Below are 23,700 nucleotides of genomic sequence, written 5' to 3' on the forward strand. Positions count from 1 at the left end.
ACATAAAACTTTAATTGTTACCGTCACCCCGAAATGTCAATTGAAGGCTGACGTTCCCTCGATGGATTTGGACACGAGCAGAAGCTTCTGACGTGTTTGGGATAAAACAATAGTGTTGCTGTTTAGCTAACGTTACACACATCTACAATCTTGATGGTGAGTCGTCGTTGAAAGGGAAATGTCATGTTCTACTTCATATTCATCATCTCCACCCCATCAACATATGAAAATTACGCGTTTCTATGTTCAATACAATTACTTTTTTTTTCTCGTTTTGTGTTTGTTTGTCTAGAAATGTAGGCTCCTGCATGCGGTGGAACTGGGTAATTGCAAGATGGCATACATCTTGTCAAGTAGAATTGTTTTGCATTTGAACAAACCTTAACTATTTTCCTAACATTAACCCAATTCTCCTCACCTATTACGTTAATCCTCCTAACCTGCTACTAGTTGTGAATTCTGACATAAGATGTATCCCATGCCAATCATTTAGGCTGGCCTGTATGGAGTGGCATCTCTGGCATGTTTGAATTTGCAGGCAAGTGGTGTACAAAATCTAAATGCATGCCGGTGCAAATACATTGATTGGTTAATTTATTGATTATGGTTATATTTGTATTTATTATGGATCCCCATTCAGCAGCTACTCTTCCTGGGGTCCGGCAAAATTAAGGCACGTCACAATACATTCACAGATTTCACAACACACTTGTGCCTTCAGGCCCCTCCTCCTTCACGAGCACATACCTACAGTATTTAAATCCATGTGTATGTATGTGTGTATAGCGTGCATGTTATCGTGTGTGTATGCATGTGTCTGTGCCTATGTTTGTGTTGCTTCATGGTCCCTGCTGTTTCATAAGGTGTATTTTTATGTTTTTAAAAAATCTAATTTTACTGCTTGCATCAGTTACTTGATGTGGAATAGAGTTCCATGTCGTCATGGCTCTATGTAGTACTGTGCGCCTCCCATAGTCTTCTCTGGACTTGGGGAATGTAACGGCGTTCGTTTGTCGAAAGAGAGTCGGACCGAAATGCAGCGTGGTGGTTACTCATGTCTTTAATAAAGAATAGCATACATGAAAATAACTATAAATAATACAAAACAACAAACGGACCGTGAAAACCTAATACAGCCTGTCTGGTGACCAACTACACAGAGACAGGAACAATCACCCACGAAATACACAGTGAAACCCAGGCTACCTAAATATGGTTCCCAATCAGAGACAACGAGAATCACCTGACTCTGTTTGAGAACCGCCTCAGGCAGCCAAGCCTATGCTACACCTCTACTCAGCCGCAATCCCAATGCCTACAAAACCCCAATACGAAACACAACATATTAAACCCATGTCACACCCTGGCCTGACCAAATATATAACCAAAACACTATGACCAAGGCGTGACAGGGACTGTGAAGACCTCTTGTGGCATGTCTTGTGGGGTATGCATGGGTGTCCGAGCTGTGCGCCAGCAGTTCAAACAGACAGCTCGGTGCATTCAACATGTCAATACCTCTCATAAAAACAAGTAGTGATGAAGTCAATCTCTCCTCCACTTTGAGCCAGGAGAGATTGAAATGCATATTATTAATATTAGCTCTCTGTGTACATCCAAGGGCCAGCCGTGCTGCCCTGTTCTGAGCCAATGGCAACTTTCCTAAGTCCTTTTTTGTGGCACCTGACCACACGACTGAATGGTAGTCCAGGTGCAACAAAACTAGGGCCAGTAGTACCTGCCTTGTTGATAGTGCTGTTAAGAAGGTAGAGCAGCATTTTATTATTGATATACTTCTCCCCATCTTAGCTGCTGTTGTATCAATGTGTTTTGATCATGACAGTTTAAAATCCAGGGTTACTCCAAGCAGTTTAGTCATCTCAACTTGCTCAATTTCCACATGATTTATTACAGGATTTAGTTGAGGTTTAGGGTTTAGTCAATGATTTGTCCCAAATACAATGCTTTTAGTTTTAGACTAATTTATTCCTTGCCACCCACTCACTCTAAAGATAACTGCAACGCTTTGGTAAGTGTTGCAGTCATTTCAGTCGCTGTAGTAGCTGACATGCATAGAGTTGAGTCATACAAATATATAGAAACTCTGGCTTTACTCAACCAGTGTGTCTGGTCATTAGTAAAGATTGAAAAAAGTAATGGGCCTGGACAGCTGCACTGGGAAATTCCTGATTCTACCTGGATTATGTTGGAAAGGCTTCCTTTAAAGAACACCTTCTGTGTTCTGTTAGACCGGTAACTCTTTACTCACAATATAGCAGGGGGTGTAAAGCCATAACACACAAGTTTTTCCAGCAGCAGACAATGATTGATAATGACAAAAGCTGTACTAAATTCTAACAAAACAGACCCCACAATCTTTTTATCATCAATTTCTCTAAGCCAATCATCAGTCATTTGTGTAAGTGCTTTGCTTGTTGAGTGTCCATGCTGAAATTCTGTTGTCAATTTGTTTACTTGAAATAGCATTGTATCTGGTCAAACACATGTTTTTTCCCACCAGAAGTCTACGAAGGGTTGGTAACAGGCTGATTGGTCGGCTATTTGAGCCAGTAAAGTAGGCTTTACTATTCTTGGGTAGCGGACTGACTTTTGCTTCCCTCCAAGCCTGAGGGCACACACATTCTAGTAGGCTTAAATTGAAAATATGGCAAGTAGGAGAGACAATATTTTCCATCCAAGTTGTTAGACCTCGGGGGCTTGTCATTGTTGATAGACACTAATCATTTTCTCACCTCTTCCACACTCACTTTACGGAATGCAAAATTACAATGCTTGTCTTTCATAATTTGGTCAGATATACATGGATGTGTAGTGTCAGCATTTGTTGCTGGAATGGCATGGCTCAGTTTGCTAATCTTGCCAATGAAAAAATCATTAAAGTAGTTTGCAATATCAGTTGGTTCTGTGATGATTCAATGAGTTTGCCTTTTTTCCCAAAATTTCATTTAAGGTGCTCAAGCATTTTACTATCATTCTTTGTCATTTATCTTTGTTTCATAGTGTATTTTCTTGTTTTTATTCAGTTTACATTTACATTTACATTTAAGTCATTTAGCAGACGCTCTTATCCAGAGCGACTTACAAATTGGTTTAGTCACATGATTTCTCAATTTGCAGTATGTTTGCCAATCGGTTGTGCAGCAAGACTTATTTGCCATTCCTTTTGCCTCATCCCTCTCAACCATACATTTTTTAAAATTCTTCATAAATCCATGGGGATTTAAGTTTTTAAAGTAATTTTCTTAATGGGTGCATGCTTATTAGTAACTGGAATAAGCAATTTCATAAATGTGTCAAGTGCAGTGTCTGTTTGCTCCTCTTTACACACCACGGACCAACAAATATTCTTTACATCAACAACATCCGATGGATTTGGATACTGCTTTCAAACAAATCTCTGCAGCATTAGTAAAGATATGATCAATACATGTTGATGATTTCATTCCTGTACTGTTTGTAACTACCCTGGTAGGTTGATTGATAACCGGAACCAGGTTGCAGGCACTAGTTACAGTTTGAAGCTTTATCTTGAGTGGGCAGTCTGATGAATGCCGGTTGATTATTTAAATCACCCAGAAAGTTAACCTCTTATTCTACGTTGTGAATGTGGTAGAGGTCGAATATGACCGAATATGATTTTTCAACGCCGATACCGATTATTGGAAGACCAAAAAAGCCGATACCGATTAATCGGACGATTAAAAAATCAAATGTATTTGTAATAATGACAATTACAACAATACTGAATCAACACTTATTTTAACTTAATATAATACTTCAATAAAATCTATTTAGCCTAAAATAAATAATGAAACATGTTCAATTTGGTTTAAATAATGCAAAAACAAAGTGTTGGCGAAGAAAGTAAAAGTGCAATATGTGCCATGTAAGAAAGCTAACGTTTAAGTTCCTCGCTCAGAACATGGGAACATATGAAAGCTGATGGTTCCTTTTAACATGAGTCTTCAATGTTCCCAGATAAGAAGTTTTAGGTTGTAGTTATTATAGGAATTATAGGACTATTTCTCTCTATACCATTTGTATTTCATTAACCTTTGACAATTGGATGTTGTTATAGACACTTTAGTATTGCCAGTGTAACAGTATAGTTTCCTTCCCTCTCCTCACTCCTCCCTGGGCTCGAACCAGGAACACATCGACAACAGCCACCCTCGAAGCAGCGTAACCCATGCAGAGCAAGGGGAACAACCACGCCAAGTCTCAGAGTGAGTGACGTTTGAAACGCTATTAGCGTGCACCCCGCTAACTAGCTAGCCATTTCACATCGGTTACACAAGCCTAATATCAGGAGTTGATAGGCTTGAAGTCATAAACAGTGCAATGCTTGACGCACAACGAAGAGCTGCTGGCAAAACGCAAAAGTTCTGTTTGAATGAATGTTTACGAGCCTGCTGGTGCCTACCACCACTCAGTCAGACTGCTCTATCAAATAATAGACTTAGTTATAACATAATAACACACAGAAATACGAGCTTTGGGTCATTAATATGGTCGAATCCGGAAACTATCATCTCGAAAACAAAACGTTTATTCTTTCAGTGAAATAGGAACCGTTCCGTATTTTATCTAAGGGGTGGCATCCATTAGTCTAAATATTCGTGTTACATTGCACAACCTTCAATGTTATGTCATAATTACGTAAAATTCTGGCAAATTATGCAGCCCAAACTGTTGCATATACACTGATTCTGAGTGCAATGAATGCAAGAGAAATGACACAATTTCACCTGGTTAATATTGCCTGCTAACCTGGATTTCTATTAGCTAAATATGCAAGTTTAAAAATATATACTTCTGTGTATTGATTTTAAGAAAGGCATTGATGTTCATGGTTAGGTACACATTGGAGCAGTCTCCCCGTGGAGTGCAATGGAGGCAGGTGGTTAGAGCATTGGACTAGTTAACTGTAAGGTTGCAAGATTGAATCCCCCAAGCTGACAAGGTAACAATCTGTCGTTCTGCCCCTGAACGAGGCAGTTAACCCACCGTTCCTAGGCCGTCATTGAAAATAAGAATGTGTTCTTAACTGACTTGCCTAGTTAAATAAAGATTAAATAAAGGTGTAAAAAAAGAATACCGATTTACGATTTGTTATGAAAACTTGAAATCTGCCCTAATTAATCTGCCATTCCGATTTAATCGGTCGACCTCTTGAATGTGTCATAAGATTTGTATTTAAGCAGTAGATACATTGTTTGTTTATAGGTTGCATGTGATTTGGTGGCCCATGCCATATACTGCCTGTCAAGGCAGAGGTGAAGATGACATAACATTGTCTGCACACTAGAGGGCAGCAAAGTAGCTACGTAAATTAGCGGCTGAATGTTGCAGCCTCTACACAAGCATTTTAACACACATTGGCCCCAATTAAAAGCAACCTACAAAAACAGGTTCACTGTTATATCCAACTCTAGCTCACAGTTTGCCTTTGTGGCGAACAACCAGGCCTCATGCTAAATTCCTGGAAATCGTTTTTTGTAATTTGTTCCTTAAGTTAATTATCAACTTCAAGTCAGTCAATTAGTCTTAACTATTACACAGTGGCAGTTAACACAGCCTTGCCTTGTTTTACAGCTCTTGTCTGTCTCAGTGGGCTAGTAAACAGCAGCCGGGGCTGGCTTATGGGGGGAGTAGTATAGCATGGATGGTGCGGTCTGGAGGATGTGGTGGTGGGGTTTTCTATTCCTAATAGCTGAGGGGAGGGGGAGTCTAATGGGGGGCTGACAGGGGCCTCTGAATGTGCAGCTGTATTCATCACTGTTGTTGGATCCCTTCTCCTTTAATTTTAGTAAGATAACTCTAGCCAGAGTGTAAACATGTCTGTCCCTGGATGGCATGTTTATAAAGCAATACACGGATGAAATACGGCTTGTCAACCCTGGCATCGGTATTCTAGCCTTTTTACATCTCCGATCAGAGTAGTGAGACAGAGATTCATGACTTGTTCTCCTAATCTGGATTGAGAAAATATTTTCAATACTTATTTACTTTGAACATGTTATGGGTTCCAAATGGAGGCTTTCTTCCTGCCAAGAAATTATACTAAATGTTAAATTCCTTCCAATTACCCTGAAAAAATGCACTACTCTGGTTTTGCTGATAGCATTATGGGGCCCGGCCTCATTCAATGAAGGGATTAAATGATGTCCCTATTCAGCCAAGTCAAACATGCAGCAGGAGGTAATGTCTGCACTGGCATAACAAATGTACAACCTTTATAGTCACAGGAAGAATCAAAAAACATTGGTGAGGGCCATTGCAACCTGAACCTAAGATATGTTACATTCACTTTACCATTCCAAGACAACGTTGTGTGTGTGCTCGTAGATTTCCAATTGACCTCTCAAAAGAAGGTCGCCACTGGGCTATAGAGTTAACTGACATCTGGTGAAAAGAGTTGTGGATTTAGAGAGGCCAAAAGCAAAGTAAAATTGACCGCATGTACCCTCCCCCGTTTCTTTTAGCCCCTGTTGACCTCTGCCCTTTTCTTTCTTCTCATTTCACCCCCACCTGTTCCTGTTCCCTTGTCCCTCCTGCCCCGCCTTTCATCTCCCATCTGCCAGACTAGTTCCAGGAGGAGAGTGAGGGTTATGGGGAGTGAGGAACAGGAGGAGAGAGAGAGGGATATGAGGAGCGAGGAGCAGGAGGAGAGGGAAGGATATGAAGAGGGAAGGATATGAGGAGAGAGGGAGAAATATGAGGAGCGAGGGACAGGAGGACAGAGGCAGGGATATGGGGAGCGAGAGATAGGAGGATAGAGGTAGGGATAGGGGGAGCGAGGGACTGGAGGATAGAGGTAGGGATAGGGGGAGCGAGGGACTGGAGGATAGAGGCAGGGATATGGGGAGCAAGGGAGGGATATGGGGAGCTAGGGACAGGAGGACAGAGAGTGATATGGGGAGAGAGAGGAATATGGGGAGTGAGGGAGGGAAATGGGGAGAGAGGGATATGAGGAGCGAGGGACAGGAGGAGAGGTAGAAGTGAAGACTGGCAGATCTCGCTATAGTCTTATCCTGTATTAAATTATCATCATGCTACCACATGAAACAAAGAGGATTGTGAGTCACATTGTAAAATTGATTTCTGTTCCTCAAGCTGATAAACCATTTAATGTTATGTATTTCACCGCATTTGTTTATGATAACAATTATATACAGGAAGTGATTTGTCTGTGGAAGTTTAGACTTTTTGGAAACGGATAGTTTAGGATAAAAATAGTTTAAAGACAGGGAGGGATATCAATGTATTTAGCCATTGTTTTCTTGGACATGGCAGATGCTAAATGAAAAGACTAGAGACTTGCACATCCATGCCTCAAACACACAAATTACCCTTATTGATACATGCCTTACAATATCTGACAATGGAGATATTCTTATTGGGATTGTGGTTGGGGTGTTCGTCTTTGGGCCAAGCAATAAGAGTTTGTGGCAAGCAAGGGACCTTGTATTACAGTATCATAAGACATGTCCTTACACACACATGAAAAATAGCTATAACATCACATAGACACACACATACTTACCCTACATACACTTAACCCACATGCTTGCACATGAGCAGCATATCAATGAGCACAACCTACCACACCCAGCCACATGCTCCAGCACAACCCCCACCCCTCCTTTTGTCCCGTCCCACAGTCAGACTGCAGTCTGGGGGTAGGGAAGTAGGAGTAGTGGCCAGAACAGCCTGGCTTTTCCCCTGAGGGTCTGGGGAACTTGGCCTGATTCTCCCCCAACTCTCCCGCTCTCCCTTTAGGGAAAGGGTCTCTGGGCAGCTGTATTGTGAACCAGGCAGATGCTTGTCCTTTTGATGGGAGGGCAGGAGTAACTCTGTGAATCCTCTTCCCAGGTTCCCATGCCCCATGGCAGGCTTGTGTCACACCCCTCGAGGGGATACAAATGAAACAGCACCAGAGAGGGAGCGAGACCAGGCACACAGTCCATCTGCTCCTTGACACAAAGACCTCTCAGATATACCTATAGATATGCACAGCATTGGTCCGCATATAAAGACAACAGGTATGCTAACTTACTGGGGAACAGTGTGATATTGAAATAAGAATCTTTGACCTACTACTACTGTATATGATGAAAATGTAGCTATAAAACAGGGTATGAGAGAGTGAAATAGAACCATCATTACTGTATGTGAAGACAATAGGACTATGTAATAACCAGAGAAATAATAACCAGGAAAACAATATAGAAATGGTTATGGTAATGTATTAAAAGCTGGAGTTAAAGACACAACTGGAAGCCTAACTTGTATTCCTTGAACTACAAAACACTAGGAACACCTTCCTTTGTTTGCCCTCAGAACAGCTTCAATTCATTTTGGCATGGACTCTGCTAGGTGTTAAAAGCGTTCCACAGAGATGCTGGCCCATGTTGACTATAATGCTTCCCCCAGTTATGTCAAGTTGGCTGGTAGTGGATCTCTACTACAATCTCTACGAATAGCTTGTTCCATCTCATCCCACAGATGTTCAGTTGGCTTGAGATCTGGTGACTGGGCAGGCCACTGCAGTAAGTTGAATTTACTGTCATGTAAGTGTATCCATTCCTGGACAATCCTATCCTTGTGGCATTGGGCATTATCCTGCTGAAGAAATCAATTTGCAGATGGATATACTACTGCCATGAAGGGATGCACCTGATTGGCAATGTTCAGTATCAATGATGTTCAGATATCTATAGCATGGATCAAAGTAGGCTAGTCTTATCTGGTTAATATCCAGCACTAGTTTTGGGGCTTTTTTAGGAGGTAGTTGCTATGTTTTAAGGCATTGGCAGCTAATCTTTATTAAATAACCATAACATTTTACATATACTTACTGTACAAAACATTAGCAACACCTGCTCTTTCCATGTCATAGACTGACCAGGTCTAAGCCACTTGGACCAAGACTTGGCGCTCCGGGTACTGCTTGCTGTGCGGTAGCAGAGAGAACAGTCTATGACTAGGGTGGCTGGAGTCTTTTTGACAATTTAGGGCCTTCCTCTGACACCGCCTGGTATAGAGATCCTGGATGGCAGGAAGCTTGGCCCCAGTGATGTACTGGGCCATACGCAACTACCCTCTGTAGTGCCTTGCGGTCGGAGGCCGAGTCGGTGCCATACCAGGCAGTGATGCAACCCATCAGGATGCTCTCGATGGTGCAGCTGTACAACCTTTTGAGGATTTGAGGACCCATGCCAAATCTTTTCAGTCTAGGTTAGGAATAGGTTTTGTCGTGCCCTCTTCACGACTATCTTGGTGTGCTTGGACCATAATAGTTTGTTGGTTATGTGGATGCCAAGAATGGGGGTGTGCTCGGTCCTCCTTTTCCTGTAGTTCACAATTATCTCCTTTGTCTTAATCACTTTGAGGGAGAGGTTGTTGTTCTGGCACCACACGGTCAGGTCTGTGACCTCCTTCAAATAGGCTGTCTCGTTGTTGTCGGGGATCAGGCCTACCACTGTTGTGTCATCGGCAAACTTAATGATGGTGTTGGAGTCGTGCCTGGTCGTGCAGTCAGGAGTGAACCGGGAGTACAGAAGAGAATTGAGCACGCACCCCTGAGGGGCCCTCGTGTTGAGGATCAGCGTGGAGGATGTGTTGTTACCTACCCTTACCACCTGGGGGGTAGCCCGTCAGCAAGTCCAGGATCCAGTTGCAGAGAGAGGCGTTTAGTCCCAGGGTCCTTCACTTAGTGATGAGCTTTGAGGGCACTATGGTGTTGCGCTTGAGCTGTACTCAATGAATAGCATTCTCACATAGGTAGTCCTTTTTTCCAGGTGTGAAAGGGCAGTGTGGGGTGCAATAGAGATTGCATCATCTGTGGATCTGTTGGGGCGGTATGCAAATTGGAGTGGGTCTACGGTTTCTGGGATAATGGTGTTTATGTGAGCCATGAGCAGCCTTTCAAAGCCTTTCATGGCTACAGATGTGAGTGTGATGGGTCGGTAGTCATTTAGGCAGGATACCTTAGTCTTCTTGGGCACAGGGACTATGGTGGTCTGCTTGAAACATGTTGGTATTACACTCCGATAAGGAAAGGTTGAAAATTGTTAGTGAAGACACTTGCCAGTTGATCAGCGCATGCTCTGAGTATACGTCCTGGTAATCCGTCTGGCCATGCGACCATGTGAATGTTGACCTGTTTAATGTTGAAGGTAAAAATCTTCTGCCCCTTAACAAGGCAGTTAACTGACTGTTCCTAGGCCATCATTGAAAATAAGATTTTGTTCTTAACTGACTTGCCTAGTTAAATAAAGGTAAAATAAAAAATATATTGGCTGCGGAGAGAGTGATCGCACAGTTGTCCGGAACAGCTGATGCTCTCATGCATATTTCAGTGTTACTTGCCTTGAAGCGAGCATAGAAGTAATTTAGCTCGTCTGGTAGGCTTGTGTCACTGGGCAGCTCTTGGCTGTGCTTCCCTTAGTAGTCAGTAATAGTTTGCAAGCCCTGCCACATCCGACGAGCGTTGGTGCTGGTGTATTACAATTAGATCTTAGCCCTGTATTGATGCTTTGCCTCTTTGATGGTTCATCGGAGGGCATAGCGGGGTTTCTTATAAGCTTCCGGGTTAGAGTCCTGCTCCTTGAAAGTGGCAGCTCTACCCTTTAGCGGATGTTGCCTGTAATCCATGGTTTCTGGTTGGGGTATGTACAGTTGAAGTTGGAAGTTTACATACACTTAGGTTGGAGTCATTAAAACTAGTTTTTCAACCACTCCACAAATTTCTTGTTCACAAACTATAGTTTTGGCAACTTTGTGCATGACACAAGTAATTTTTCCAACAATTGTTTACAGACAGATTTTTTCACTTATAATTCACTGTATCACAATTCCAGTGTGTCAGAAGTTTACATACACTAAGTTGACTGTGCCTTTAAACAGCTTGGAAAATTCCAGAAAATTATGTCATGGCTTGAGAAGCTTCTGATAGGCTAATTGACATCATTTGAGTCAATTGGAGGTGTACCTGTGGATGTATTTCAAGGCCTACCTTCAAACTCAGTGCCTCTTTGCTTGACATCATGGGAAAGTCAAAACAAATCAGCCAAGACTTCAGAAAAACAATTGTAGACCTCCACAAGTCTGGTTCATCATTGGGAGCAATTTCCAAACACCTGGAGGTACCACGTTCATCTGTACAAACAATAGTACGTAAGTATAAACACCATGGGACCACGCAGCCGTCATACCACTCAGGAAGGAGAGGCATTCTGTCTCCTAGAGAGGAACGTATTTTGGTGTGAAAAGTGCAAATCAATCCCAGAACAACAGCAAAGGACATTGTGAAGACACTGGAGGAAACGGGTACAAAAGTGTCTATATCCACAGTAAAACGAGTCCTGTATCGACATAACCTGATAGGCTGCTCAGCAAGGATGAAGCCACTGCTCCAAAACTGCCATAAAAAAGCCAGACTACGTTTTGCAACTGCACATGGGGACAAAGATTGTAATTTTCTGAGAAATATTCTCTGGTCTGATGAAACAAAAGTAAAACTGTTTGGCCATCGTTATGTTTGGAGGGAAAAGGGGGAGGCTTGCAAGCCGAAGAATACCATCCCAACCATGAAGCACCGGGGTGGCAGAATCATGTTGTGGGGGTGCTTTGCTGCAGGAGGGACTGGTGTCAGGTGTGGTCTGCACAAGCCAGAGGGTGGTCTGCACAACGCATCACCGGGGGCGAACTACCTCTGCCATCCAGGACATCTACAACACTCGATGTCACAGGAAGGCAAAAAAGATCATCAAGGACAATAACCACCCAAGCCTCTATCTGTTCACCCCGCTTCCATCCAAAAGGCGAGGTCAGTACAGGTGCATCAAAGCTGGGACAGAGAGATTGAAAAACAGCTTCTATCTCAAGGTCATCAGATTGCATGAACAGCCATCACTAGCACAGAGAGGCGGCTGCCTATCTACAGACTTGATATCATTGGCCACTTTAATAAATGGAACACTAGTCACTTTAATAATGCCACTTCAAGAATGTGTACATATCTCACATTACGTATCTCATGTATATACTTTATCCTACACTATCTATTGCATCTGAGCCGCTCTCACTGCTCATCCATATATTTTATATATTCTTATCCCATTCCTTTACTAGATTGTGTGTATTAAGTTTTGTTGTGGAGTTGTTAGATATTACCTATTAGATACTGCTGCACCGTCAGATCTAGAAGCATAAGCTTTTCGCTACACTCACAATAACATCTGCTAATCATATCTATGTGATTAATACATTTTGATTTGATTGATTTGAAAGGAGGATACCTAGTCAGTTGTACAACTGAACACCTTCAACTGAATTGTCTTCCGCATTTAACCCAGGGTCATCCTAATGTTTTGTACACTCAGTGTATACCATTAGGAGACACTTTTATGCAAAGTGACTTAGTCATGCGTGTATACAATTTACGGCCCGGGAATCGAACCCACTATCCTGGCGGTAGAGCATGGCACTTGCAACAACTGAGCGACTAAGGACATTTTTAAGCTTTTAATATTTATTTCTGATGAACATTTCTTTATATTTCTATGCCGTTGAGGACTCCTTTCAGTATGCTACATCTGTTGACTGATCTGTGCCCAACTTCACGGGTTGACGTGAATTAGTGTTGTAGCATAGAAGTGTGCCAGGGATAATGTGCGGTTCATTGACGCCACGCGCCCCTCGCTCGTTAGAATATGAATGTACGAGCGAACAGCAGTGGCCCTTCCCCCTCTAAATCACACACACACTTTAGAGTGAAGCCATTTTTATGACTCTGCTTGAAAGGGTTTGTTCTCAATAAACTGGTTACTTCAACATCTCTGCGCAATTTCTAAGAACAAATGAGTCTATTCTCTGTATAAAACGCACTCGGCTACACATATTATTGGTAGGAGATTATATAGTAGGCTAATAGTTAAATTGACTATATAGTCCAACATCCCATAGTAACTGTTTCAATATTAAGGTTATTGAAGTGCATGGTCTGAACTAGCCCACTGGGCACAGACGTCAGTTTTTGTTTTATTTGGTTGAGTTGTCAAACAACGTGAAATCAACCAAAAATGTCACCCTGTCATTGGATTTAGGTTAAAAGTTGCATGACAAAAATACGAAATGACTTTTTTAATAAATCAGTTTTGCACGTTGATTGAACGGCATCACATTTAATTGTTTTGTTGAAATTACATTGATTCAACCTGCTACTGCCACTCAATATTTTGCAAATGTCCAATGTTAATAGACGCTATTGGGCAGATGATCAGTATTGATAGCCTGTGGTATGCATTTTAATCATTCATCCCCCTAATACAGTTTATGAAATAATGATGTAGGCCTATAGGCTATACTGGCAAAAGGCCCATGCACGACAGATGCTGGAAATACCACCGTTGGTACCCCCTAAATCAATATGCATTAAGAAAGTAGTGCGCAGTTGGGAAGGATGGTTCCAGAAAACAATAGTGTGTGGGGACACCGCACCGTAGACCATGTGCCATTGATTACCATACAGCTGTTCGCATGAAGTTCACACAAAGGCAACTGCCATGATATCCAAAACTCTAGTGCGAGTGCCCTCCCCAATTCAACCAGTTAACAATAGACCCCCGAATATCCCCGAGGCGCACAATGAAAGGTCTTATCCGTAACCTGTCTGCTTTTGTCGGCTAGCACGCGTCTGAGCAATTATTTTGGGACAGCCCTTCAATACAGCCTTCAGATCGATATTTAGCCTACCAAAAAAACAATAAGGGCAATGAATTATTATGCCAACATTTTGTGAAAAAACTTATTTGGAATATAAATTATAAACCTAAGTATATAGGCTGTATCAAATAATAGGTTATAACCAATTATAACCACAAATGTAGCCTAGTCCGTCAGATGATACTGTCTATCAATTAATAAACCATTTATTTAATACCGGTAGGCTAAAGTTCTTGCATTAACAACTTTCTCTTTACATGTTTCCAATTTTGTATTTTTTTTTTTTATGTCTGATAGAAGTTGAATAATGAAATATGTAGGTCTAAACATGCCGTTTTAGATGCAGGTGTCACTCTATTTCCATAGGCTAGCTAGCCCACAACTCCAAATTAGTTGACATTTGGCTATTCGTATTACTGTATAAAATTAATCTTGATCCAATCACAATTTAAAATATGATTATGGTCGAAGTATAGGCCTTGTGCCTTCAAATTTAATCAGCACCAAATACACACGCATCCCACATCTACTGGTTGTCCCTTGGGTCTTTCCCTGTCCCGCCTCCTAACGCGCGAAGGGGGCGCATCAGGGGTATAAAACCTAAATCAATCTAATTCAGCACCAGAACCAAAACAAGTGAAGACCACGACCAGGGAAAAGGGAAGAGCGATAACTTTTGATGCCTTTTCACACTTATTTTATGGTGTGACTGCAAGGATATTTTTCTACAGCTTTAGCTATTTGATTTTTTGGGAATAAGCGCGTGTCACTTCTATTGGACACAACGAATGCATACACCTGCGGATTGTTGTATAGCTACCAACCAAACAACTGACATAAATGGCCTCACTACCCTTTAGATGTGTCTTGGCTTTGGTTGTAATGCAAGTGGTAAGTACGACACGTGACAATAAGGAACCACTCAATATTGCCTTTTTTTACACACAGCTTAAATATGATGTCTAATGTCCAATTCGTTCTTCTCTTGGCAGGTATCGTCCTCTGGAGTGTTCGAGCTGAAAGTCCATTCGTTCAACACTGCCCACCGCATATGCAGAAGGCATAGAGACTGCCACATATTTTTCCGAATTTGTCTAAAACACTCGGAGGACGTTATCCATGCGGAGCCACCATGCACGTTTGGAACCGGACATACCAACGTCATCCGCGCAGATCAGACCTCGATTTCCAGCAGCGCTCCAATTAGAATACCTTTCCATTTCAAGTGGCCGGTAAATAACCGTTTATACATAAATATGAAATGTTAGACATGGAAATATAAATGATGTTACTGTATATCATTATTGCGTAAACTTTAACCCAGGATTTACCTCTATTCCAGGGAACATTTTCACTGATAATTGAAGCATGGAACGCAGAAACCCCTACAGAATACACAGGTACGGTGTTGTTGCAGTAGACATATTATAGCCTTTCTTTAACAGCCTACCTAAATTCAAACATTCGGTATGTCAATAGGCTACTAAAATACACACGTTATTGTATATTTCAGACAACCAAAACAACCTTGTCAGCCGCTTGGCAACCAGAAGAAGACTGGCCATCGGCGAGGACTGGTCTCAAGACGTCCACTTCGGAGAGCAGAGCGAGCTGCGCTACTCCTACCACGTATTCTGTGACGAGTACTACTTTGGCGATAGCTGCGCGGAGTACTGCAGACCCCGCGACGACACTTTGGGCCACTACACCTGTGACGAGGAGGGGAACAAACACTGTCTGGAGGGCTGGAAGGGCAACTACTGTTCTGATCGTAAGTACAATCGAGTTAACGTCAATGACTACGTTACTGTCCAGACTCAGATGCTGTCAACCAGTTTGGACGGACTGCATTGTATAGGCCTATTGCGGATGGACTGCACAGTGCACGCAATTATGAATTGATCAACGAGGCTAATGTTATAGTTGGCATTCTCCTTGGTGAAACACAATTAATACTTTTTAAAGGTTTCACAGGGACAGCATATAGGCAGCATTTAGGCCTGAATGATTGGTGACAATAATTATTACATACAGGCCTAATCACAATAATTATTACACATAGGTCTACACAATCACACCAACAATGAAGCATGTGCAACACTTTAACTCACCCTTGTTTTATGAAAATGTTTGTTGGAAGTTATTTCTAAATTAAGATTACGTCTCCCTAAAGGATTTCACTTGAATCCTTTAACCAGCCGTTCTACTATTTTAGACAGGAATAATTGCAGTCTTGAAGGGGCAAACTGCAGTAACTACATCCATTTTGTACCTATATTCTTCAAGAATCAATAACTTATAAATGCCCCATGAGCCTAGATCAACTGTCGTATCCCATCAGAAACCAAAATATCCCCTTTGTTTTACTCCAATGTTTGCAAACAAAGTAAATGTAAACAAACACTGTATAGCCTAAAAAAATTGGATGGTCAGTCCTTGCTTTTATAGCTTAGTCTATGGATTTGAGAGTGCTCCATTTTGGTGAAACAGTGGCAGGGAGTAGCTTTGTTATTGTTTTAACTGCTGATTGCTTGTGGAGTTTGAATGCATGTGGAGTTCAATCTGCCTTTTGTTCCCCTGTAACAAAGGGAGAAAGAACCGTGACTGCCAGGGACACATGTTGGAGATGCTGTGTGTCTGTGTGTTGCGGGTGTGCGTGAGGCAGAGGGAGAAAAGAAAGAACTGGCTTCTGTTCCTGCGGTTGTGTGCTCACCAGCTGCTTGGTTTAATACTTAAACAGTTGAAGTCTGAGACGGGGCTGGGGAGGGGGGTGAGACGGTGTTGGGTGTCTGAGTATGTGCATGTTCTGTGATATAAAGCGCAGGGAGGGGTGCCCAATCTGCCCATTCATTGTAATCACCCTCCCATCTCTCCCCTCCTCCCTCCAGCCATCTGCTCGGCGGATTGCAGCGAGAGGCACGGCTACTGCGAGGCCCCTGGGGACTGCAAGTGCAGGATGGGCTGGCAGGGGCCCTCATGCAATGAGTGTGTGCGTTACCCAGGCTGCCTCCATGGCACCTGCGGCCAGCCATGGCAGTGTGACTGCAAGGAGGGTTGGGGCGGCCTCTTCTGTGACCAAGACCTCAACTACTGCACCAACCACCGGCCATGTGCCAACGATGCCACCTGCACCAACACAGGCCAGGGCAGCTACACCTGTACCTGCCGCCCGGGCTACAGCGGCACGAACTGTGAGCTGGAGACCAACGAGTGTGACAGCAACCCCTGCAAGAATGGCGGAAGCTGCAATGTGAGTAATATTTCTGCTTGCAGGAAATAGGGGTTGTTCAATATTGGCTAATTTAATTGTGTGTTAAACAAACTTTTATTTTAATTAACTAGGAATGCCATGTTTAATTTTTTAACTTAATTGTCCATTTGAGGGTAAAATGGAAATGTATCCTTGACACTAATACAGTTTAACAAACACATTCTAGTAATAAATATGTTCAAATAAGACAATGTCAGAAACATGATCAGCCGAAGCCCAGTCTAGGTGTCTCTAACAACCATACTCTCGACAGTACTCAAAAATACTCTGTTGACAATACTCTCTCTCTTTAGGACCTGGAGAACGACTACTCGTGCACCTGCCCCCAGGGCTTCTATGGGAAGAACTGTGAGATCATTGCCATGACGTGTGCCGACGGGCCTTGCTTCAACGGGGGCACCTGCATGGAGACGCCAACGGGGGGCTATACCTGCCGTTGCCCTCCCACATACACCGGCTCCAACTGCGAGAAGAAACTAGACCGCTGCAGCAACAGCCCATGTCTGAATGGTGAGTCTGACTGTAGTGTATCAAGTTCAAGTAGTTTAACTTTTTTCTTTTACATTTGCAAGTATTAAAGTGCAACTGAAGGCAATAAACAGATTATTTGAAAAAAAAGCCAGTGGCATCGATGTTATTCATAAACATTTATTCCAGTGTCAAAATTGACTACAAAGTGTAAATAGTATAATTTTGTTCATAAAGTCAGTCTTGTCTAAAACAGAGTTTTGTAAGTGAGTTCGTCATGATTCACTTGAGGGTTGGGTTTTGATTTCGACAATGTTCTCTTGACCACAAACAAAGGATTCAAAGCAGCGTTGAGTGCGCTCTATTCAATTCTACAGCAGAACACAGAAGGTGAGACAGACCTGCCTATCAACGCAGCGGATCTGACTTTGTTTACATAAAACAAAACGTCACACATTTTTTTTAAACGTGGTAAGATCATAAACAGTTCAGTCATATGTGCTCAAGTGCCAAAAGTAGGATAAAAACAGCAGGCAGGTTCCTTGTTTTAACAGGCGGATTGCACCGGGATAAAATCTATTTTTGAACCTGGTAGTGGAGGTCTTGATGCTCCTCTATCTCTGCCTAGAATAGATGGTAGCTGGGAGAACAGTGCACTGGCTGCGTGGCTGGGGTACCGTACTGTCTTTTGGCCTCTAGTGTGGAATCTCTCAGCATAGATGGCCTCGATGGAGGGGAGAGCAGTGCCAATGATCTTCTCTGCATTGAACACTACACTCTGATGCCTTTTGTGGTCTTGTGTGTTGGTTTTACCATACCACACAGTGATGGATCCAGCCAGGAGGCTCTCTACCCTGACTCTGTAGAAGTTGACTAGAGTGCCTGTGCTCATGCCAAACTTCCTCAGTCGCCTCAGGAATTAGAGGCATTTGTGTTGGCTGACCATGTCAGATCGGACGAGATGGTTAGGCCCAGGAACTTAAAACTGTTCACCTGCTCCCAAAAAAATGTGGAAGCAGGTGAAAGTGGATGGAGATGAGCTTGTCTTGGTTCTGATGACCTCTATTGGTTCAAGTATGCACCTGCTGGTAGTACTGAAATTCGAAAGATGCGAGCACCTGCGAAATTGTGATTTGTCCAAATGATTAGTGACATGGGAACAAAAGTTCCTCGTTAGTCATTGTATCCCAATCTGTTGACAGAATCATGTTATTTTGATAAAGACAGAAGTCATGAAGACTTAAGTGGCAACAGTGTGATATCCCATGTACCCCATCTTGTACTACTTCAGAATGTGGTAGGCTGCAGTGTACTAAGTGGAGCCGTGTCATATGTTGTCTTTTAGGTGGTGAGTGTATAGACCTGGGTCAGAGTGTGCTATGCCGCTGCCGCTCCGGGTTTACCGGTGCCAACTGCCAAATCAACATCGATGACTGTGCCTCAGTACCCTGCCAAAATGCTGGCACCTGCCAGGACAACGTGGACGACTACACATGCTCGTGCACGTTGGGCTACGCCGGCAAGAACTGCAGTGTGCGTTCGGACGCCTGTGGCCGCGGTGCCAGTGCCCAGCCCTGCCAGAATGGCGGCACCTGCTTCACCCACTTCACGGGTCCTGTGTGTCAGTGTCCGACAGGTTTCATGGGACCTAGCTGTGAGTTCACGCTGCAGCTCAGCTTCCATCCCGCTTCCCAAATGACAAATAAGCCTTCTTCCGCCACCCTCACTGCCTCTTGCATCCTGGCGTTACTTGCCCTTGGCCTAGCAGCGGGCATCGTGGTGCTGCGGCGGCACCGGCTGCGTAGTAGGAAGCAACTGAGTGATACAGCAGTGTTTAACGACCTGGAGACCGTGATCAACCATTTCCCTAGCGAGAGAGAGGCTTTCCTGGGGCCCAGTGGTCTGTTCAAGATCAGCAATAGCGACCCGCGCCTCAGCTTGGCATCGCTTGTATCGCTGAGCCCCCCAGACGACAGGACAGGCCGGGGACTTGGGGGTGAGCACCGTTCTCTCTCCCCCGGACAGGACTACCTCTGGAGGGGGGAGAGTGGGGCTGGGCTAAGATGAACCACTGGTCTGGACTCAAGAAGGACAGAAAGAGGATATAGGACAGCCACGCACCTGGGAAGGGAGGGCGGGACAGAAATGGGGAGGAAGAACAGGGGATCGTCAGCACTTCTTTTTTCTCTTTTTATCAAATGATAAGTGAACGAAGAAAAGGACAAATGCTACGAATGGTTGGATTCCTGTCATCATTTTTACGTTGCAAATTTAAACAAACAAAGAAAAAACATGTTGGAATCAACCTCTCGTCATGAAGAACAACAGTAAGTGACCTCTTGAAGTTCGAGAACTTTAGGAAATCTCCTCAGAGAAAGGTCTTCCACGTCAAATAACCCAAAGAGACGACTACCAATACCACATGACCACTTACGTTGGACACTGACCTCTCTATCATTGCCCTTGCTGCAACACAGTCATATTCACCAAATGACTCGAAGAACCATTTAAACCAAATACAGGAAGACCTAATTCTCTGACCTGTATGTTTTTGGAACACCAGCGCACAATAATGACTTATCAATGACCTTCAAGGCGAGGATATATTTTCTGGATTGACTTCACTGTGTTTTTGTTTGTTTGCACATTTCACCAGAACTCTTATTTGAGCAATTCCAAAAGATAAAACATATTTTTGTCATTTCTTCTAACATACATACATACATCAGTCGGTATACCATCATTTTATTTGTTATTTATTTATTGTGTAAAATGTTTGTCAAATCTTCACCTTTTTTGCTACAAATCCAGAGATATATTTATGTGATCCTAAATGAACAACCTGTAATGGATGTTCTGCATCTTTGTGTGTTTCTGTGTATTCTAAATAGCCCATAAATACTCCAGGAAGAAACACCAAATTGATTTATGGCCTGAAATCAATGAACATGTAACTTTGATACACAGATCTTGACATAAGTATTTCTGTTTCTGAAGAACAGCCAGTGTAATTTTATGTTCATGCCAAAGTTTGTGTTTAGTCTGGCATTTGCTCTCAAAAAAATGTTTTGTTGTGTTTGTAATGTGTTGAATAAAGATTATAAAATCATCAGCTTTTCTAGCCTATGGATTATCAACATACAGTACATTGGCCATAAGATATAGGATTAAATGTTATTCAGTTAAAATGGTTGTTTTCATAGGGGTTTACGTAAGACAATATAGTAGAAACAAGCACTATTTTCATAAGAAAATACAAATTGGGCATTAACTAGTATTTCACCGACTCTCAAACCTGAATCTGTGGCCCCATTCTTCCTTGCTGTCCTCACTATCAGAGGGTATGATCCTAACTGCTTTATTAGGCTACTTTCACCCATAGAATGTCCCTGTGTCCATTTGCCTGTGAATGTTAGTGGATATGTTGGCAAAAACATTGACCAAGGCCATCATGTCTTCCATTTAGCAGGATATTGCCCTGTAAAGTAACTTAACTGCACAACGTTGCCCTGAGGCAACAAATATATATATATTTTTTTGTATGCACTATATATACAAAAGTATGTGGACACTCCTTCAAATTAGTGGATTTGGCTATTCCAGTCACACCCGTTGCTGACAAGTGTATAAAATCGAACACACATCCATGCAATCTCCACAGACAAACATTGGCAGGATAATTGCCTTACTGAAGCGCTCAGTGACTTTCAATGTGGCACCGTCATAGGATGCCACCTTTCCAACAAGTCAGTTTGTTACATTTCTGCCCTGCTAGAGCTGCCCCGGTCAACTGTAAGTGCTGCTATTGTGAAGTGGAAACATCTAGGAGCAACAACAGCTCAGTCGCGAAGGGGTAGGCCACACAAGTTCACAGAACGGGACCACCCAGTGCAGAAGCGCGTAAAAATCGTGTTCCAAACTGCCTCTGGAAGCAACCTCAGCACAAGAACTGTTCGGGAGCTTCATGAAATGGTTTCCATGGCCAAGCAGCCGCACACAGTGGTGTAATGCTCGCCGCAATTGGACTCTGGAGCAGTGGAAAGGCTCCGTCTGGAGTGATGGAAATGCTCTCTCTGGAGTGATGGAAATGCTCTCTCTGGAGTGATGGAAATGCTCTCTCTGGAGTGATGGAAATGCTCTCTCTGGAGTGATGAATCAGAGCGTGCCGTATGTTTGTTGTTGTTGAAAGCTGTTGAACACTGAAACCTGTCGAAAGCTGAAATCTGAACTAAAGACCTCGGTTTAAAAGCTGAGTTTTTATATACTTTTATTTCATTTTGAATCCTACGGCTCTGTTGGGCTAAATTGCTGTGAGCGCTACAGGGGAAGAGATGCGAAAGCCCAGCTAGCCCAGCTGGCTCGGCAGTCTCAAATGGAGGCCGCTATTGAACGTTTCCAGCGTTGCAGGATCTGTGTTTACTTTGCTTTGTTCTGGGACAATGTGGACCACATTGACTTTCAATGTAGCAACTGCTTGCTTGCAGAGGACTACAGGAGCGAAGTAGCTACTCTTAGCAAGCAAGTAGCAAACCTACATAAGCTACTGGGGAACCCATGCCCACCTACTTTTCCTTTTTCTTCCACCCCTGTAGCCGGACGCCGCTCTGGTCTGGTGGAAGTTGAACCGCTATGTCGGCTCCCCACAGCCGACTGGCCGGTGCTAGGCAGGGTTCCTACCCCGACGGGGTCTCCCACTTCCCTGGAGAACAGAGCTGATCTTGTCCCAACCAACCAGCCATGGAGGTATGTTACCTGCCGTGGAAGTCAAGGAAGTCGCCCTCTGGCAACGGGGTCTCCATGGAGATGTTGAGCCCGGAACTGACACAGACCAGATCCAGAGGTTCCGGCGCCTTTGTCCTTTGTGGCTTCCCAATCAAGATTGGATCCGGAGGTACCTGCGTCTTCGTCCTCGGCTCGGTCTCCCTCTCCAGTGGCTTCTACCTCGGGTTCAGATCCTCGAAGCTCCCAGCCTCACCAGACCGTGAGGCTGCCTGAGAGACCAGCCTATTCAACATCACCAGCTGTCATTATAGGCAGCTCTATGGTGAGAAACATCTTGGTCACCAAGGCAAAAACCCTGTGCTACCCAGGAGCACGAGTTCAGGACTTAACAAGGCTGCTTCCAAGTGTTCTACCACAGATGCCGGGAGCTGACACTGTCGTAGTCCATTTGGGGTCAAACGACATCAGGAGGGCTAGCTCGGAACATTTGAAATTGGATTTTAAAGAACTGATTTTAGCGTTAAAAGACTCCAAAAAACAGCCAATAATTTCAGGTCCAGTACCATTGTGACAATGAGTCTTCATAATGCTCCATCAAATGTACATGATCATTGGTAAACACAATGTAAGTAATGTACCCCTAATTGCACCGAATAGATCTGTTTATCCCACAGCTATTGTAAGCAGTTATCATGAGCCTATAAACCGGAGTTGCACTGTTAGCACTGAGGCAATGTGCAATAGTTGGAAGACCACTTAGCGCAGGGTGAGCTGCATAATCAGCTCCAATGTAAATAACATGAGAAAGTCTACCTCTGATAAGCTTCCCAGAAGCTTTAAAACAATCAAGCGACCCAGAAAAGTGCTAAAAATAGCCCATATTAACATATGTAGCCAAATAAACAAGGTCCATGAAGTCAATAACTTGCTTGTAACGGATGACATTCATATTATATCTCTGAAACTCACTTGGATAATACCTTTGATGATACAGTGGTAGCAATACATGGTTATTTAAAGAAAAGACCGAAATGCCAACGGAGGCGGTGTTGCAGTCTATATTCAGAACCACATTCCTGTAAAGCTTAGATTCGATCTAATGTTAAATACTGTTGAAGTAATATGGCTACAGGTTCATCTGCTTCACCTAAAGCCCATTCTTGTGGGAAGCTGCTATAGACCAAGTGCTAACAGTCAGTATCTGGGTAATATATGTGTGAAATGCATGATAATGCATGTGATATCAACAGAGAAGTATATTTTCTGGGTGATTTAAATATTGACTTGCTATCATCAAGCTGCCCACTCAGGAAAACACAAAGTTAACCTACCAGGGTAGTTCAAACAGCACAGGAATTAAATCATCAACATGCATTGATCACATCTTTACGAACGCTGCAGATATTTGCTTTAAAGCAGTGTCCAAATCCATAGGATGTAGTGATCACAATATAATAGCCATATCTAGGAAAACCAAAGTTCCAAAG

At 43.1% G+C, this 23,700-nt stretch overlaps 2 protein-coding genes across 9 annotated transcripts in view; one reads left to right on the forward strand and one right to left on the reverse strand.

The window, feature by feature from the left end:
- adad2 (adenosine deaminase domain containing 2) overlaps positions 1-23,700 on the reverse strand; it is a 40,654-nt gene that overhangs the window by 10,846 nt on the left and 6,108 nt on the right. For 3 of the 7 annotated variants that reach the window (XM_035779937.2, XM_035779936.2, XM_035779934.2), the window contains exon 1: positions 22-412. The exons of 1 other annotated variant lie outside the window; for it this stretch is intronic. In XM_035779937.2, the coding sequence (XP_035635830.1) occupies positions 22-142 (121 nt within the window). In that variant the 5' untranslated portion in view covers positions 143-412. 3 more of the 7 variants (XM_035779940.2, XM_035779942.2, XM_035779935.2) reach the window with 3 other exon arrangements.
- Positions 9-19,611, forward strand: LOC118389931 (delta-like protein B). Of its 2 annotated transcripts, none has more exons than XM_035779933.2 (7): positions 9-156; positions 14,745-14,984; positions 15,095-15,152; positions 15,266-15,523; positions 16,641-17,002; positions 17,317-17,533; positions 18,837-19,611. In XM_035779933.2, the coding sequence occupies exons 1-7, from the start codon at positions 154-156 to the stop codon at positions 19,556-19,558; spliced, it is 1,860 nt and encodes a 619-aa protein (XP_035635826.1). In that variant the 5' UTR covers positions 9-153; the 3' UTR covers positions 19,559-19,611. The 2 variants fall into 2 exon arrangements, with proteins under 2 accessions (XP_035635826.1, XP_035635825.1); XM_035779932.2 differs by lacking the exon at positions 9-156 and adding an exon at positions 14,327-14,643.

The sequence above is a fragment of the Oncorhynchus keta genome, chromosome 11 (assembly GCF_023373465.1).
Source record: "Oncorhynchus keta strain PuntledgeMale-10-30-2019 chromosome 11, Oket_V2, whole genome shotgun sequence".
NCBI lineage: Eukaryota > Metazoa > Chordata > Actinopteri > Salmoniformes > Salmonidae > Oncorhynchus > Oncorhynchus keta.